The sequence below is a fragment of the Branchiostoma floridae genome, chromosome 1 (genome assembly GCF_000003815.2).
Source record: "Branchiostoma floridae strain S238N-H82 chromosome 1, Bfl_VNyyK, whole genome shotgun sequence".
In the NCBI taxonomy this organism is placed as follows: domain Eukaryota; kingdom Metazoa; phylum Chordata; class Leptocardii; order Amphioxiformes; family Branchiostomatidae; genus Branchiostoma; species Branchiostoma floridae.
This window is the reverse complement of record NC_049979.1, coordinates 5,432,960-5,451,571: the sequence shown is the minus strand read 5'-3', so window position 1 is coordinate 5,451,571 and position 18,612 is coordinate 5,432,960. Positions and strand designations below refer to the sequence as shown.

Here is an 18,612-nt window from a genome sequence, read left to right as displayed (position 1 = left end):
TTATGTATGGAGTCCAACCAACATGATAGTTCTTGTCAATGACTGTGTGTATGGGTAGAGTAGAGGTTGGGCAGAGGTTCTTTGAAATACATTCTTCAATTCTAGGTGCCTTAAAGTTAAACAGGTCGTATGTTCAGGTATTGTATGGTACAAATTGGTTAACCTCACCTCCTTGTAGGGCTCGAAATACTTTTTTCCGCATACCTGCACTGGTGCAGGTAACATTGAGAATTACCTGCACCAGACAAACTTTACCTGCACCACTCTGAATTTAGGAAGTATGGGTCATACTAAAATTGTTGAGGAACCATTGCTATGTTTTCTTTTATAACTAATAGGTGGCAACAGTCAATGCAGCTAATAACAATCCACATACACCTACATCATAGGACATTTATGTTAAATCACAGTACATGGACCAGTGCAGGTTAGGTGCAGGTAGACACCAGAAATACCTGCACAGCTCCAATTTTACATGCACTAACATGCATATGCAGGTGGTATTTCGAGCCCTGCCTCCTTGCCTTCTCATGTCGGGGCTTCATATTCAGACTTGCCTATGGCTGATCAGCAGCCCTTAAGGTGGTATCTCACTGCACTTGGCGCACCGGTGCGACACTGCAGTGTTTGTGTATGTTCTTGTCTTCTAAGCAGGGTTGTAGCCAGCACCTGTCTTTCAGTCCTTTGAAGGAATTTTGCAGCTGGGGACTGAAAAAAAATGTGCCCATTCCGTCCTCTGTAATGGACAAAAACTATATGTAAAGTCAGTAAAGATATTAAAAAAAACTTTTTCTTTTTGTGTAATTGTTCACCAAAACAGATGAACAGCTTAGTCTACCAGCAAAATCGACACCTCAAAATGCAGGAAATTGGGTTTCAGAGGGTCTAGATTTCAAAATCATTCCGGGGAGTATGCCCCCGGATCCCCTTAGGAACGTTATGCCTTCGGCTCGACGTCTCGTTCTTTCTGATTTAAAATCTAGAGGACTGAAAATGATTTCAGGCTGGCTACAACCCTGCTTCTAAGTCATGCTTCTACGTATTACGTAATACCTAAATTATAAAAAATCGGAGAAAATAACACAACAGTGCCGCAGTGAACGAACCCCACAGTGCCGCACCGGTGCCCCAAGTGCAGTGAGATACCACCTTTAGAGTTAGAGCAAAGAGACTTTTCATCGATTGCATAATTGCATGTAAGTTAAAGTATCAGCTGGTGACGCAGCCATATTTAGTTGAATACGAAACCCCTGGTAACATGTGTCTTCTGTTCACAGTACATGTGTATCTCATAGTTAGATCATTCGTTGCTACTACATTTAAGGGTAGTACAATGTATGATACATAAAGTTTTCCATGCTTGACTCAATGCATTGCATGCATGCATGCCTTCTCTCCATATATTGATTAACTCTGCACTGATCATTGATCAGGCCCAACCTTGCTTTCTGCACTCTGTAACAACCCCATGGTGACAGACTATCGGTAACTTGAAGAATGTTTATCCGTGCATTTATATTTACTAATTAGGCCACACCAATTTGATTTGTTGCTTCTCGGATTCGCCTGTCCATTTTTTTTTTCATTTCCCCCCAAAAATTTAGGGCCAAGAAAAACAATACAGGGTTTTGCTACAACAAACCTGTAAATATTACCATTCAGAGCAACATACACATCATCTCAGTATCAGCACAATGCCTTTTATTCAGAACATTAGTAACAAATCAAAGGAAGGGATTCATTGTATGAAACGTGCCATTAAACTCCTCAGGCAGTTTTTTTTGGGGGGGTATTACTTATTTTAAGGCATATCTTCACCCAAATTTTTTTCTTAGAAAATCTGAGAAGAAACAAATAAGATTGGTGTGGCCTTATGCCAGCTCGTTATTTTGTACAACACTATTCCCTTTTTTCCTCTAGGGTTACGAAAAGGGTCCGGGTCCCCTTCTTCCGGAACCTACCAATGCGTAAATGGCGTTCCAATGATGAGACACGTACCATGAGAAACTCTATGACAGCTCTGGCTGGGTAAACTGTATAATGTGTAGTTGACAGAATCACACAGCAACCATTCCCTGTGGTGTAGGACCTTAAGGAGATCTGTTATTCTAACTACGAGACCTTCCAGTCTTTTTCCAGGGTTTCTCATGGTATTTCTGGACCTTTCTCTTGACTGGGCCTGATCAGCACCTCCCAGGGTTGTAGCCAGCACCCGTCCTTCCGTCCTTTGACAGAAATTTGCAGCTGGAGACAGAAAACAATTTTGCCCATTCCGTCCTCTGTGACGGAAAAATATGTAAAGATATAAGAAAAACTGTCTCCCTTGTGTAATTTTTCACCAAAACAGATGGCGTTGAACAGCTTAGTCTACCAGCAAAATTTACACCTCAAAATACAGGAAATAGTGTTTCAAAGGGTCTAGATTTCACACTTTTCCTCTGGAGCATGCCCCCAGAACCCCTTGGAAATTGAGGGGATGGAAAATGATTTCAGGCTGGCTACAACCCTGGCACCTCCCCATGTGTTTACCGTCACGTGCACTCTCTCACGCAGCCTTCAACTGTCACCCCACCTGTCTGCCCTCAGTTAACCCGGTGTTGTTGTCCATCCCATGGCCATACGGTGTAGAGGTGTAATGTGGTGCATGGCATAGGCTATAGAGTAGCTATGTAGGAGAATTATATGTACATTTTTGTGTATGTGCCAACTGCCAACCTTGCTGTGACGGGTCTAGATCTCTGGTAAGGCTCTTTATGTCATCTAACCATGTAGCCTGGTAATCTCCAAGCAGATCCTACAGTAGCATAAGATAGTATCAAAAGCTGGCAGAGGAGTGAAGCTGTCTGAATACACTCCTTGGCCAGTTTGGTACTATCTTATGCCATTGTAGAATGTGCTTTGAGATTAGTAGCCTGGTATCAACCTTATCACTTGAAGAATAGTCCTCCCAAAGCCAAGTTCTAATCAACAATAGCAAATGATGCTCTCAAAATGAAATTGAGAATACAGCAAACAAAGAAGAAAGCTGCCACTGTTGCTTTGTTGGACATCAAGTTGTATGTTCATAAATGAATCTATCAGTGTGGTTGACTCCAGACTAAAAGAATGTCATAGATAGAGCTTTATCAGAGGCAACAACCATTCCGACTTTGGTTAGAAAGTACCAGAATGTGTGTAGCGAGTAGATGAATCATACTGAAGCCAGCATGAATAGGTCTTGAGCTTGGAGTACTTATTCTTAACAGGAGAGGTCTTCTTTCCAGGGGTACAGGGTCTGTAGGTAGCATGCAGTAGAAGGTAGAGAGGAGAGAGGAGGCAGAGAACTAACTCAGGAAAATCCCCTCAAGATTGTTTTTTCCAAGTAGCCGTTGTTTATAACCCTACCTATGACTGTTTTACAGAGATGAGGACATGCAGAGCATTGCCAGCCTTATGAGCTTCCACCAACCAGATATCGGCAATATCGATGACTTTGAGGACGAGGAGACTGCCGACACCTCGGCTCAGAGGGAAGAGGTTAACGCACAGTACGCCGACCTGATGGCAAAATTACGGCAGATTGATGATGAAGAACAGGAAGATGAAGGAAATCCCTTTTCTGAACCAAAGGAAGTCACGACGGGTATGTGGTATATGGTTCTTATTTTGTTGCAGATGCTTTGTTCCACTTCATCTGCTTTTACATCTTCTGGTCACCACATCTTGTTTTCTGCAGCATTGTTTTGCTAGATTTGCCAAATTGGCCTCCTATACAAGATTTAGTCAATGCTCAAAGATGCAGAAAGCCAAAATAGTAGTGACAAGATCAGGGTTCTAGCCAGTGTCCTTTTTTCCGTCTTTTGCCGGAATATTGCTGCTGGGGACGGCACAAAAGTTTGCCCATTCTGTCCTCTGTGAGCTGAAATCCCTGTGGGTTTTTTCACCAAAACAGATGCCATTGAACCAAGCTGAGTCTACCAGCCAAATTTGCCCCTCAAAATGCAGGAAATAGCATTTCAGAGGGTCTACATTTCACAATTTTCCCAAGGGAGCATACCGCAGACCCCCCTAGGCTTGACCGGTTTACCATTAAAAATCTAGGGGCCAGAAAAAAATTTCAGGCTTGCTAGAACACTGGACAAGATACTTAAAGAAATATTGTACCCTTTACATGTAAGATGATTCGGGACAGGTGTATTGTATTTGGGTGGATGATGTTGAGTTTATTCCTGTTACAGTAATAGTAGTGCGTAACGGTGAAGCTACAGTACAGCCTTGCCAAGAGTCCCATAAAGACAGGCAAACCATGAGCACTCCTCTAGCTGCTGAGAAAGACATTGGAGTTAAACAAATAACAAAGCCTGACAAGCAGTCAGACGAGCCTGTGCCAAGCACCTCTCAATGGGTCAAAGAAAAGGTGGTACGGTCCACTGTAGTCAGTAATGAAGAGAAACAGTGTGGTGTCCCTCAGCCAGCGGTCAACGACGATAAAGGTGTCCCCAAGAAAGCGTCTGAAGATCGGGACAAACTGTCAGAAGGTCATTTGTAATTATCATTAATTAGCCTGTGCCTCATTGGTGTGACCATGTTTGGAAATGGTTGTTTCTAGTGTGAGCATGAGCAAGAAGAATGACAGGACTGAATCTCTGGCATGGATTTTTAAAAAGATTTGAGTAGTGCTGCTTCATATGCAGTTCACATTCCAGTGTTCTCACCTGAGACAAACTGTCAGAAGGTCATTTGTAAATTGCTTCAGTGTTACCGTGATTGGAAATGGTTGTTTCTAGTGTGAGCATGAGAAAAAAGTATGAATCCCGAGCATGGATTTTTAAAGATTTGTTGAGTAGTGTTGCTTCGTATGCAGCTCACATTCCTGTGTTTTCACCTGAAACAGTTCTAGCTGAATAATTGAGAACTGGGAGTCTGCATTCTGTATTTAGGTCTTTATGCTGGCTGAGAGAAAAAGTTGTCATGCTATGTGCTACATATACTATGCTGGGAAGTCAATTTTACCATGTTTGATGTGTGTGTGTTTTTCTTATTCTTAGCCCATAGCTGTTTAATGCTGCCTTTACCGGTAGACAGTTTGGTAGATGTCTTTTGAATTGCTAAAACTCATAGTCATATCAGAGAAATCCCTTGCCTGGGTGCTATCCTGGTCAGTTTGTGCCTGCTTTCACAGGCAGAAGTAGCCTGGGTACCACCTGGATAGTAGTTTGCTCCTATGTTCGCTTCTGCTACCCGTCTGGAGACCAGCGCATTCAAAACATTTGGTGGTGATGTCAGTTGATGAGGGAATTAAGGAGCACTTGCTCGATGACAACAGGCCTCCCACGAGCGGACGGAGAGCATTTCGGAAGTTGGAACGCCAGTTTGAGTGAGCGCTTGAAGCTATTCCTTTATATGCTAATGTGTAGGGACCCAACAGTGCTCTTGTCCAATTTTTGGACAATTCCAGACATTAGATTTAGAGATGTCAAGGTTCCCAGACAGAATAGCAGAGAAGCGACTGTATATAGTGTATAATAAATGTTGGAGCAAACTGCTATCCGAAAGGTACCTAGGCTAAGGCAGAAGTAGTGACTGTGGAAGAAGACAGCTGTATGAACTGTAATTGTAAACTAATCAGGATGGCATCCAGGCTTTACAAAGCTCGTGCAGTATACAGGACTTTCCAACATTCTGATTTTTCAGCAACAGTTCACAATGACGCCGTTCCTAACCCCTTGAATGACACTACCTCTATGGGAGCCCCCGATGCCACATCCCGCAATTCTCTCAGTGATTCAAGACATGATAACGACAAGCCTGTCGAGGCAAACCAATCAGAAACTAATGATGAAGATGACCCTGAAAATGCCGGACTTCCAAGTAAGCAGAGTTGGGATAAGGACCCAGAAAACATTCCCTCACCGCCAGTTGAAACAGCCATGGATGAAATCTGTATGTGCGCTGTGCTCTCCCTCTCAGTCTCCCTCATACATGTGGACTTGTCTTACTTACTGTGTGTGACCAGCTATCATCCCAGAGTGCATGGCTTTTGTGTGCATATTCGCTGTAATACTGTGGTAATCAGTTACATGTGACATTGTTGATTAATACCAATAATTTCTGTGCAATGTACTGTCTGGCAACTTGTACACAACTGTCATACAAACTGTCTGTCTCAAGCCTACCCTGTTACATGTGCCTGTCAGCCTCCATGACAATATTCCATTTCTACCTTCATGTCTGTATCCATGCTGTTGATGTACATGTATCTTTCTGTGGCATGTCTAGAACCCTTTGTCGTCTTCTCCTTGGCTCCCTATGCATGGTGTTTCAGCTTGCAAACGAGAAAAAACCCTCTGGTCTGGTGTAGAAGAGCTCATAGTTTGCAGTTTGAATAGTTATAGAGGCTGAGTTATAGAAGGGTGGTAACAAATATTGTCTATAAGCCTCTGACTGCCACTTGTCATTTCTTCACAGCGTCCCTTTTCCAGAAGTGCAAGGCGAAGTCATCGCCAAAAGCCTCAGTCGGTGACAACTTTGAAGAAAGCATTCCCTACATGGATGAGGAAGAGGAGAAAAATCCTTTCGCAGAAGACATCAAAGAACCCAAAAGAAAAGATTCTCTAAATCCGTTTGATGAGCCAGAGGAGACGACAAATCCTTTTGATGCTCCTAGCAAACCGTCAAATCCGTTTGACGAGTCAGGTTCCACAGAAGGGCTGGAGACAGCTAAGAGTGAGGCTGATCCTCTACCTAAAGCACCCAAGAGGAAGAAAAAGAAGAAGAAGGACAAAGACAAGGACTCTGGGGTGGACCTGTCCAGGTATCTGTTTGGGTTTGGAGGTGGTGGGGACAAGGTGAAAGGGTCTAAAGACTCTAAACCATGTGAGGTGGAGGAAGAGCTAGATGAGTGAGTACTGTCCTTCTTACTGTCATCTTTTACAGGGCTCAAAATACTTTTTTCTGCATAATAACATTGAAAATTACCTGCACCAGACAAATTTTACCTGCACCACTCTGAATATAGGAAGTATGAATCATACTAAAATAGTTCAGGAACCATTGCTATTTTTTTCTTTTATATTTAATAGGTGGTAACAGCCAATGCAGCTAAGAACAATCCACATGCACCTACATCATAGACATTTATGTAGCAAGTTTATACTTCGTGGTCATTCTTCATGTTCTAACATTATCATTAGTTGAAAGTCTTCTTTATTGCTATCTTTTGCCATCAACGTACATGTAATTGTCCTGCCTTCTTAAGTTCTTTTTTGAATGATTTTGGAGTAAGCATGTAGAGATTGTCTTCTTTCTCCTCTCTTACTAGTTAATCAGATACAAATTTTCATTCGCCTCATACATGTGGAACACAAACACACCTGTCAAGACATTTAATGAGCCTGTCAATGTTTTTAATGTACCGTATACCTTATGACCAAGGGACCGGTAAGCGGTAAGCGGTAAGTATACCTTATGAATAAACTAAACTTTACCTGACCAACACCAAAATTGTTTGGGACTTTCGGCCGACTCCGTCAGCCTTGTTCACGGAATTTGGGGTAAGTGCCAATCAATGTTTGTGTTGTTTAGGTACCTGGTAAAGTTTAGTTTATCCATAATCATGTCATTTACCAACACAGATGAACTTTCATGCTAAGTACTGTATACCTGTTTTTATTTTTTTGAATATGTAGAAGCAACCCTTTCCATACACCACCTTCACCAGCAGAGGAGAGGAGCGTAGATATTGTCAAAAGAAGGTCCTCGGAGGGCAAAAAAGAACAGAAGACACCGTCCCCAAAGAAGGAAGCCCCCAGACCACCTAGCCCCAAGACTCCCACGCCCAAGCCAAGGACCAGTCTAGAAAAGAAGGAATCTCAGAAGGAATCTCCCCAAGAAATTGACACTTCGCAAGCAGAGAAGGAGAACAAGAATGAGGAGGTTGGTTTATGTAGTACGGTTGCCTTTCTGAATTGTGGGTACTCTTGTTGAGGATGCTATGACAACATTTTGAGGTAGAAAGTTTGGAGTTGCAGTGTTCTAGTAAGGGCAAGCCTAATAAAGTTTTTGTTAAAATTAAGTCGGTGTGGCCTTACATCCTATCCTTCATGGAAAGCTGTGTTTTAAGCTCTATGTTTTTTAAAACTAAATTTTGTAAACCATCCAGAGCACTCCAAAGATGAGTAAGAAGCCTTCTGCAACACAAGACCTGTTGGAGTGGTGCAAGGAAGCCACCAAGGGGTACCGAGGGGTCAAAGTTACCAACTTCACCACGTCATGGAGAAATGGCCTCGCGTTCTGTGCCATCTTACATCACTTCCAGCCCAACATGATGTGAGTTTATGGCCCTTCACCTTGTCTACTACTTGCAGTTAACCTACTACTACTACATGTACCTCTGGCTACATGTCAATAATGGCAATGAGACTTCAGCGATGATTAAGCATGTTTATTTCTGCTGTAAGCAAAGTCAGAATCAGCGCTTATCCTTGTGAAATAGAAAGAGGGTGATGTAAAAGATTACCAGTGTGTGAAAGAATTTGTAAATACGTCAGACTCTATAAAAAAGTAGTGGAAGACGAAACACATTTTGATTTTTATTAAACTCAACCTGTTTAGAAATAGCCAACACTAGTATTCGACTGGCCTCTTCTTACAATGATGTTAATCACTGTCCATTGTCACTTGTACATCTCCTATGTTTGTACCATGTACTTGCAATTAGCTTTTGGCCATGGACTTGCAAATAAACTTTATCGATTAATATTAATGCCTGTTTCTTTCTTAGTGACTTTTCCTCCTTGTCACCACACGACATCAAAGGAAACAATAAAAAGGTAAGTTTCGTGTTGACCTTACTCTCGTCAGCTTAGAAAGGAATAAAGAATGATTAGATTAAAAAAGACTTTCTTCAATTATTTGAAAGCAAATCTTGTATATATTTTGAGAAGACCAGTTGTTGCAGTCAAAAAGGATTACTCTTGTTGGAGAGGGTTTTTTATATCCTAGCTGTGAATTGATATGCACAACAACTAGGCTTTAAAAACCCTCTACAATAAGATTTCCCCAGTGTCCCTGACGAAAAACAACGAATGTTGTTTGAAACGTCTGACCGTTTCCAAAATCAGTTCCAGTTGCTTGAGTAACTGCTTTTAGTGTATCTTATTACCTGGATGTCTAACCTTCATCGACGACTCGTGTCCGTTGATTTGCTCCCCCTGTAGGCTTACGAGGGATTTGCAGAGGTGGGAATCCCCAAGCTGTTGGAGCCGTCTGATATGGTGCTGCTCGCCGTGCCTGACAAGCTGACTGTGATGACATACTTGTACCAGATCAGGACACACTTCACAGGGCAGGAGCTGGAGGTGAGATAAAACAGTCACTTATTTTTTTATATATTTCAATAAATCTTTCACTGATATTCAGGTGAGAACCTTTTTCAACTGTTAACACTAGAATATAAGCATTTTCTATCTGACTTATAGCCAATACATCGTCACAAAATAGGTGCATTTGGGGAGGTTTTCATTGCCCAGAGACAAAAAATTTGGGCCCTGTGTCACCCTACTCTTAACGTCCAGCATAGGTTGTTTGGGAGATCTCCAGATTTTGAATCCTTCAGATTTCTGCTGGAGTCTGGAACTGTAACAAATATGATCATGTTAGTTTTTTTTATTTCCCTGACAAAGAGGCATTTACATGTAGTACAACATGGTTGCAAATGATAATTCAAATTAACTTTTTGAGCAATATTGATTCATAGTTATGATAAACCTGTTCTAGATCGCTTTTACATATCAATTCACAGCTAGGATATATAAACCCTCTCCAACAAGATCTCTTCAGTGTCACTGACGAAAACTGCTGGATAGTAGTTGAATCGTCTGACTGTTTCCAAAATCATATCCAGTTGCATGAGTAACTACTTTTTGGTGCATCTTGTTACCCTGATGTCTAACCTACATCAACATCAGTTATTACAGTTTTGGTCACATTTGTCCGTAGGTTGTTGGCCTGGAGGACTCCAGTCAGAACAGTAAGTACATAGTGGGGAGTTTCAGCACAGACGAGGCCATCTCCCCAGACACCTTTAACCAGGAGGTCATCAGCTCCAGAGAACCACTAGAGACAGACACCGACCAGGACCCCAGCTGTGTGGAACCTACCACAGAGCCAGAAGTACCATCTTCACCCAGTTCTCATGAGCCCCACAGCCCAGATGGCATGGCCAACGGTGAACTCAGCGAAAGGAAGAGAAGAAAAAGCGGGAGCAAAAAGGACAGGCACAGGAGTGGGAGCATAGAGGGTGAGAAGAAGAGACACACGAGCGGGTCGGGCAGCGAGGGGCCGGGATCCCCGGCCTCGGAAGACCAGGTGAATGGTGAGGACGAGGGAGACAAAAAGAGGTCTCCAACCAAGTTTGGGTTTTCCTACACGCCGTCGTTCGGTAAGGGTGAACTGGCACAGAAGCTGAGGTCTTCCTTCAAGAGGAAAAGTAAGGACCATGACAAGGAGCACGACACAGACACAACAGAGGTAAGTAGAAATAATGATACCAATGAGGTAATCTGTATCTTTGTTACATTTTGTCTGACTACTTTCTCAATATAATTGATGCATACGTAATTCTTATTTTTCAGGAGACCACTAAGACAAAAAGAACACTTCCCCAGATACCCAAGTCTGCTAGTTTCCAAGACGTAAGTCCCTCTCAACTCTGTCATTTGTAGATGATTTATTCTGAATTTCAATTCTGTAGAATATCCTCAAGACAGTCCCGTTTGGTTTCTAATTTGAAAGATTTTGTTGAATAAAGAGACTCTTTTTACACAAGCCGGTGCAATGGCCTAGTGGGTAGAGTGTTCGCCTTGCATTCGGAAGGTCGTGAGTTCGATCCCGGCCGAGTCATACCAAAGACTAAAAAAATGATACATGCTGCTTTCTCTGCTTAGCACTCAGCATTCGGGAAAGAGTATGGAAGTTGAACACACACCACTACCAGTGGACTAGCCCCCTGCTGTAGTGATTGCGTTGTGTGTGGCCCAGGGCTAATGAAACAGAGATGGGCACCGCCCTATGCGCCAGAGATGGGCACCACCCTTGGCGCGGGAAGGGTTTAACTTTAACTTAACTAACTTTTTACACAATCATTGTGAGCAGTGACACCTGTCCAGCAGTACAATGTAAACCAGTCAGAATGGCCCTGAAGAATGTGATAGACGGTCACTGAAACGTTGGTGAGAATAAAGCAATGAGTTGTAAAAAGAGTCTCTTAATTCAGTGACGTACCAACCTGATGAAACTATTCATAGAAGATTTTGTTGACTTTCTCAGGGCCCATTGTCAAGACATGACGAGCTGAAGGAAAGAGCGCGCCTTCTGCTGGAACAGGCCCGGAAGGATGCAATTCAGAAGAAGTCAGCTGCACTACAGAGGCGTAATACTGAGTCAGCCAGGCCTGCAAACGTAAGCACCATGTACATGTATTATCATGAATTATCATCAATTGCCACATGCTGAGCCTTGATACTATCTTGATATCACAGAATGTCCTCAGATCCAGTAAATTTACATAAAGATGTAGAGTACTGTCACAGTTAAAAGTGGCTTCCATCATTGATATTAATGGGATGATGCATGTCGTACAATGTTATGAACAATCGTAACCACAGCTTCCGTACACATTTTTTCATGACATTCGCTCTACTTATAGTATAGTACTGGGGTAACTTAATACATTAAGTTGACTCCTTGCTGCAATTTGTTTCTTGTGCTGTCTCATACTTGTTAGTCGGAATCACCTGATGAAGAGGTATGGACAACTAAACTTTCCATCTTACATTACGCTCCTGTCCTAGTCTTCCATTTCCTCTGTTGTGCTTTTAGGCATTACATATACATGTATTTTTTAAGTACATTTGATTCTTTAGATGTAAATTGGATTTGTTATGTACATTTTATTGTTGGTTTGTTGACTACTGAAAGTGACGTTTGCTGTGGCCGCAATTATTTGGTAGCAATTTCAAATCAGCATCATTCTGTCCAGTCTATCAGTTGATGAAAATAACTAACGGTTCTTTGTCTCTGCCCTTACCCAGGATGAGGAAGAGAGGCAGAGACAGCTGCGTGAGCGGGCCAGGTTGCTGATAGCTGAAGCCCGTGCTGGCATTAACAAACCCCAGCTGCCTGGGCTGGACGGCTCCACTTCTCCACACAAGGGGGTGACCAGATCCGTGTCTGCTGCAGGTACTAGTACTTACCAGGCCAAGGCTGTTTGTTTGTTTGTTTATTTGTTAATTTCGATCTCCACTAGACGTTACAAATGCAAAATCTATTCTTCCTGGAGTCCATGTTCTCAGGCTTTTAGCCAGGCATACGTCATGGCATCATCTGGACGCGCTTTTCTTAAAATAACCAGAAATTGGAGGCACTAGACGCCCTTACACTGGGGAGCAGATCCTCTGACAAGCATGAAATTCTGATTGACCAGGGATGCCACTTGTGGTTTGTGGTCACAGTCTTCTACTGTGATCTCTCTGTACAGTAATTTAGCCCTCAGAAAACCTTAGAATGCACCATTTTAATTTCAAATTCTTGAAAACTCTGCACCATGAAAGGTGGATGCCTCTGGACCCCCCTGCAAGAGTCATGCCTATATATCACTTACCAAGAAATTTGGACCCCCTATAATAAATCCAAGCTAAAAGCCTGACTGTTCTACACTCTGTTATGAAAGTTACCTAAAATTATGTTACTTTAAAAAATTGCTGTGAGATGTTGAAAATCTTAACCATAATTCCACTGAACATTGCTGTAAGCCCTGACTGTGGAATTCTTAGACCTCCCCTGATTTTATTTTTCTCAGTTACCACAAAATGTCTGGGAATAGCCACCACATGCCTTGAGTTGTCTGAATTGCCTTTTTTGTACCCAACTTGACGCTTATTTCTGTCAACATATGACCAGTGAAGTGTCTAAAAGCCATAACTGCAATTCCACTACCACAAGAGAGGGGGCTCTGCTGAGTGATTATCTGTAGAGGATTTTACTGACATGCTGTTCCAATGCCATGTGGTAGAGGGCTCTGTTGATCTCCAGTCTAAATCGATTCATCTTGTGATCTCCTTTGATCAGTCATAAGTTACTCAGTTCAAAGAAATGTCACAATCACTGTCAGATTCATCATCACACTTGTTTCTTGGGTACCTTTCCTCATCTATTGTAGTTGTTCTTTGTTATGAATTTACTCTCAAGTCCAATCGTTCTGAAATGAATTTAGTAAGGTCGAAACAAGGATTGTTACTTTGTCAGAGGATTGAATTATTACTATCACTATTGATTGCTTTGATTAATTTATTAGTGATTGCGGTTATGATTTTTCAAGATAATTGTCATGATATTTTAGACCACCTGTTCCATTGATTTTTTTTCTTTTTTTCAGAAATTCTTTGATTTTACATTCATATGCAGTGCTTGAAATACCCACTTGCACACTTGCAAATGAAACCACATTTTGCTTGGCGCAACTTAGTTTCAAACCCAGGTGGTGCAGTGGGCAACCTGAAATTTTGCAGTGATAACAACCCTTATCTACTTGCATAGCTTTTGTTTGTATTTCCTGTTGAGACAAAATACAAAATGTAAGTAGTTACATGCAACTGGAAGAAAAGATAATAAATGAGAAGCTGATTTGAAGAAAGCAATATCTTGGAAGTGGGCAACCTGAAATGTTGATGGCGCTTTTGACTCAGGTTGCCGTCTGGGCAACCTGGCTGAAAAAAAGGATATTTCAAGCACTGATATGTATCCAACTTCCAAGCATTTTTTCCACAACAGTATTACTACCCGAGAAACCCAAAGTGTATTGTAACTTTACACCAAACTAACTACAAAGGGGTGTGTTGCTAAACCTTTGGTGGAGGATTTTGTGTTTGCCTCTTGTCTATGCTTACTTGACTTTATTTTTCCTTTCCCCATTGTGTATCCCAACACCACATAAACCAACCCCACATGTACATATCATATCATTTCACCACTTCCCAGGCTTTCAGTTTTATCAGTTTGGGACCAAGGTGCCAAGCCAGAGTCAAAGCCCTGATTCGGGTTCGGGTGAGGGTACGTCTATCCCTTTTTGTTTCTTTAACACTTTTTTCTCATATTCAATTAACCATTTCTCTGCTGTATAATTTTTTTGTGCTGCTTTGTTATGTCCCATCACAGTATGTAGTATGAGAAACTTGCATGTTTAAATATCCATACATGTTTGAAGTGTCTGTCTGTAAGCAACTTTTTTATACACAGAAACTAAAGACAGGGTTGGACACGTCCAATAGCCATATTGTCTAGGCAGGGCAAGTGCTGATGGGGCAAGTGCATGACCTACCCCACTGTTTGATTTTTCCATTGAGTGTGATTTTGATATACTTGTTACTTTTTTCAGTCATGACATCAAGCAATGGTCAACATAGAAAAATAGAGGCAATAATAAGAATTCCGTTGCTGGAGGTGAAAATGCAGCACAGTGACATTTGAATTTTGGGCAGGTGAAAAATGGGTTCGGGCAAGTAAATTTTTTTGTGCTTGCCCGATAGGTAAGGAAAACTTGTCCAACCCTGAAAGAATGTACAACACCAGTTCCATATCAATGACAATTAGGATCAGTCTTTTTGTTTTGTTTTCATAACTTTAATCAGGGTTCTCCCCAGAGAGTGGAATAAGGGAGGCCCTCCACTATACCCTCAGCCAGCTCCACTATACTATTTTTCAAATTTAGTGTGTTTCTTCCCTATTTTCTTTGTTAGTTTTGCTAAGATTAATGACAATTCACAGATTTTTGTACCAAGTGGCATCACTTTTCCAGTCAGCATTGTCTGCAAAAACTTGTGAATGAGCAATGATCAAAACAATAGTAGTTTTGCCACTTCACAACAAAGGAATAACAACAGTATATTATACTTGTAGTATTTGACACCCTCTGTCATTGCAAAATGAACCCATTTTCATGAAAGTGCAGCGCGTTGGTACGGGTTATTTTTGCCAGCCCCTCCACTATACTAAAAAATTCTGGGGAGAACCCTGCTTTAATAGATGGGACGTAAAGAAAGTCAAGTACATTTTACTTATTGTCTTCACCTTTGTCGTTTGTTGTGTTAAATGGCTTTTGATGGTTGCCTTCTCCACTTTGCCTTAATCACACTCTGTTGGCACAGTTTCAGTAGTGACATTTATTTGACTGGCCGTAGGTCTTATAGGTGAGCATAGTGTACTTTTAACCCTATTCTTTCATCCATGGAACTGTCCTTCAAGTGTTTTCAATTTGCTTGAAAAAAAAATAATAACCCAGTGTGAACTTACAACTGCCACATACCGTTATGGTACATGGAAAAAAGTTTTCTATTTGCCAATCAATGATCCCCTCCCCTCTGTTTTGTGTTAAATTGCAGTTAATTCCTAACCAAAGTTCTCATTTTTATTACTGGGACCCAGGGTTCTAGCCAGCATCCGTCCTTTTTGCGTCGGAATTTTGCTGTTGGAGATGGACAACAACAACAACAACAAAATTTGCCCATTCTATCCTCTATGATGGACAAAAAATGTAATGTAAAGATATCAAAACAGATGCCATTGAACGAAGCAGAGTCTTCCAGCAAAATTTGCCCCTCAGAATGCAGGAAATAGCATTTCAGAGGGTCTAGATTTCAAAATTTACCAAGAGACCCCCCTAGAATCGTCACACATCCGGTGCTCGGCAGGATTTCAAAATTTAAAATTCTGGCGACAGAAAAAAAATTTGGCTGGCTAGAACACTGCTGGGACCCCAAGGAGAGACATCTGTAGATTCTAAGACGTTTGCTGTCCGTTTAGGTGCCTTGAACAGGATGAGCAGTGGGCGTGGCAGTGCCAGCAGGGCCGACCTGAAGCTGAAGAAGCTGATGTTGGCACGGCCAGGACTGGCCAACACTCTCGCTGACACCGCCAACAAACTGGAGAAAGAGAAGGTAAGGGAATTGTACATGTATACGTCCAGAAGGTCGGTCTAAAGGACCACAACTTGCTAGCCTCCATGCTAGATAGACATGCATGGTGTGACATCATTAAAGGCACCATGTTTACTGCGGCAAATAGGAAATGACATGTTTATTTGGTGTACATCATTCTTCTGTTTTCTCTACATTCAACATGACAGAAACATATTTCCAAGTAACTAATGCTTAAAGGCAAAAGCAAGGTGAAGCATAATTTCATTCTTTATACAAATGAATGTACATTTTCTATGTTTGTATATCTTCCTTATATGTAACACACTTTCACCATTTATAGCTTCCTTCCTAGACCATGAGATGGTGAGACAGAGACATTAACTGGTGTTTTCTTGTTTTCTTTTCACTTCTATAACATGACATTGCAGACGAGGTCACCTGAGGTAGGGTGTCATGGTGGAACTGTTTGTTTGCTTTCAGCCTTTAAGCCTATTTTACTTGTTGCTTCTCGGATTCGCCTGTCTCTTTTTCTTTTTCATTTAGAAAAAAATAAGTCCAGAGAAAAAATAATGCAGATTTTGCTATCACAAACCTGTGAATATTATCATTCAGAGCCACAACACTTAATTTCAGTATAAAAACAATGCCATTTATTCAGAACAAATCAAAGCAAGGGATTTATCATATAAAATCCTCAGGCTGTTGTTTTCTGTGTTATCTAGCCGTACATCTTCACCCCAGACCTTTTGAAAAATATTTTTTTTTTACGACCTGTCTAAAAGATCTGAGAAGCAACAAATAAATGTGCTGTAGCCTTACATTGCTTGCACTTGGTGTGGTGTGGTGTGGGTTACTGCTGATATGCTGCTGCATCAAGTGATTTCACATTACTGCCCAGCTAATTCATAACTTGCCTTGTGATAAGTAGGGAGCCTGTGCACTGTCCTTGCAATCTCAGCCACTCACTATTCAATGTTCATTGAAACCATTAACCTTTAAAACCAAGCACATTGCCAATCCAGCTAGCGTTGTGTTTGTAAAATTTGTTGTTGTTGTTGTTGTTTTGTGTGAAACATGCATAATAAAATTACACCTGTGCCAAAGCACATCTGAAGAAAGAACTACAAAGGAGATGCCATTATGCAAAGGAAAGCCTAGTATTTTAGCTCGCAGTTCTCTTTGCTGAATCAGTGGTTGTGTCAGTCTGTTTCAAGGGAAATGTGAGTCTGGGCTTTGGCAGCTCTTTAATTATTTTTCATGTACAGAAATTTTGTCCATATCTTCTACATGAGAAAGTTTGTTTCATGCCTATTGAAGCCATGGCATTCTTTATGATGCCCAGAATTATTTTTCATGTACAGAAATTTTGTCCATATCTTGTACATGAGAAAGTTTGTTTCATGGTTATTGAAGCCATGCCATTCTTATACGATGCCCAGAATTACGAGCCCGGAGCTGTCATCTATGTGGGGAGGGAGGGGAGCAAGAAGGGCACCAAGGGCGGGGAGGGCGACAGTCCCAGCAAGGTATCACCGACCTCCAGGACAAAACTGCAGTCCTTCAGCGACATCATGGAGGGACGGGCGGCCAGCCCGCTGCAGGGACAACTCATCACGGAAGAAAACGAACCTCAACCGGAACCGGAGGAGCAAGTCAGTCATTCATGTCTATGTTTAATCTCCAAGCAGATCCTACGGTGCTACAAGATAGTATCAAAGCTGGCAGAGGAGTGAAGCCGACCAAAGGGAGTCAAATGGGCACCGGGGCATACACGCTCCTAGGTCGGCTTCACTCCTCTGCCAGCTTTTGAAACTATCTTATGCTACCATAGGATCTGTTTGGAGATTATCTATGTTTACAACACAGTTGTTTTATAGTCATGTTTGTTGTAAGGGAAATGCCTGCATCACAAATAGGGGTGGGTACCAGCACAGAAACGTCAGGTACAGGTCCAGAGCAACAGGTCCAGGTCCAGACCTGAACCTGAACATAATTATCTGTGAAAACTTGTGAATGGGAGACACTCAAAACAATGGTCCATTTCCCTGAGTAGGATTCTGTTTGGTGGTCTATCAATTGACATTTTGAAAATAATTCTCCTCTACTTTGCCGCTCTTGTTCTTTTCTTAGATCTGTAAGCCCCAAAACACTTGAACACCTGCCAGTATAATCTAGTCATTTTCTTATCGATTCGGCATCTGGTCCACTGATTTTTTTCAGGTCCTGTTTTTCTGGACCGGTCCAACAAGAAAAAACAGTTTTGTAACGAGACACCGTACCAGTACCACCCCTAATCACAAATACTCATTCTTGTGCATGACAAGTACTCACTCTCTCACAAGTATAAGTAAGGAGTATGTCCTACCAAAATGTTCAACGAAAAGGTGTAGATTGATATTTTATGTATACCTAATCATCATAGTGTTGAGTTAAAGTTAAAAGCTGTAACACTGGTATGTTCTTACACAGATTTTAAAACATCTTCAAACAACCAAGGTTTTGAAACAGAACGATATGACAGTTGTTTCTCATCAAAATTACTTAACCAAGAAACTATATTTGGTATACAGTATTTATCTTCTTCAACACCCAAAGTGTTTGTTGATGAATTTTGTCTCAGGCTGCATTCCTTGAATGTAAATCATCTGCTATGTAAGTC

General features: G+C 41.6%; 1 protein-coding gene across 12 annotated transcripts in view; it reads left to right on the top strand.

The window, feature by feature from the left end:
• The window catches only part of LOC118420113 (EH domain-binding protein 1-like), a 51,276-nt gene that overhangs the window by 8,423 nt on the left and 24,241 nt on the right, over positions 1-18,612 (top strand). Inside the window, exons 1-19 of one of the 12 annotated variants that reach the window (XM_035826892.1) lie at positions 1,921-2,028; positions 3,402-3,622; positions 4,218-4,517; positions 5,674-5,850; positions 6,448-6,880; positions 7,668-7,914; positions 8,141-8,307; positions 8,762-8,810; positions 9,198-9,338; positions 9,979-10,509; positions 10,614-10,673; positions 11,308-11,439; positions 11,765-11,785; positions 12,072-12,219; positions 14,017-14,088; positions 15,216-15,224; positions 15,838-15,971; positions 16,382-16,396; positions 17,393-17,605. In XM_035826892.1, the coding sequence (XP_035682785.1) occupies positions 1,964-2,028; positions 3,402-3,622; positions 4,218-4,517; positions 5,674-5,850; positions 6,448-6,880; positions 7,668-7,914; positions 8,141-8,307; positions 8,762-8,810; positions 9,198-9,338; positions 9,979-10,509; positions 10,614-10,673; positions 11,308-11,439; positions 11,765-11,785; positions 12,072-12,219; positions 14,017-14,088; positions 15,216-15,224; positions 15,838-15,971; positions 16,382-16,396; positions 17,393-17,605 (3,135 nt within the window). In that variant the 5' untranslated portion in view covers positions 1,921-1,963. Of the gene's footprint in view, positions 1-1,920; positions 2,029-3,401; positions 3,623-4,217; positions 4,518-5,673; positions 5,851-6,447; positions 6,881-7,667; positions 7,915-8,140; positions 8,308-8,761; positions 8,811-9,197; positions 9,339-9,978; positions 10,510-10,613; positions 10,674-11,307; positions 11,440-11,764; positions 11,786-12,071; positions 12,220-14,016; positions 14,089-15,215; positions 15,225-15,837; positions 15,972-16,381; positions 16,397-17,392; positions 17,606-18,612 lie in introns of those variants that run through there. The other 11 variants (XM_035826862.1, XM_035826819.1, XM_035826884.1 and 8 more) reach the window with 11 other exon arrangements.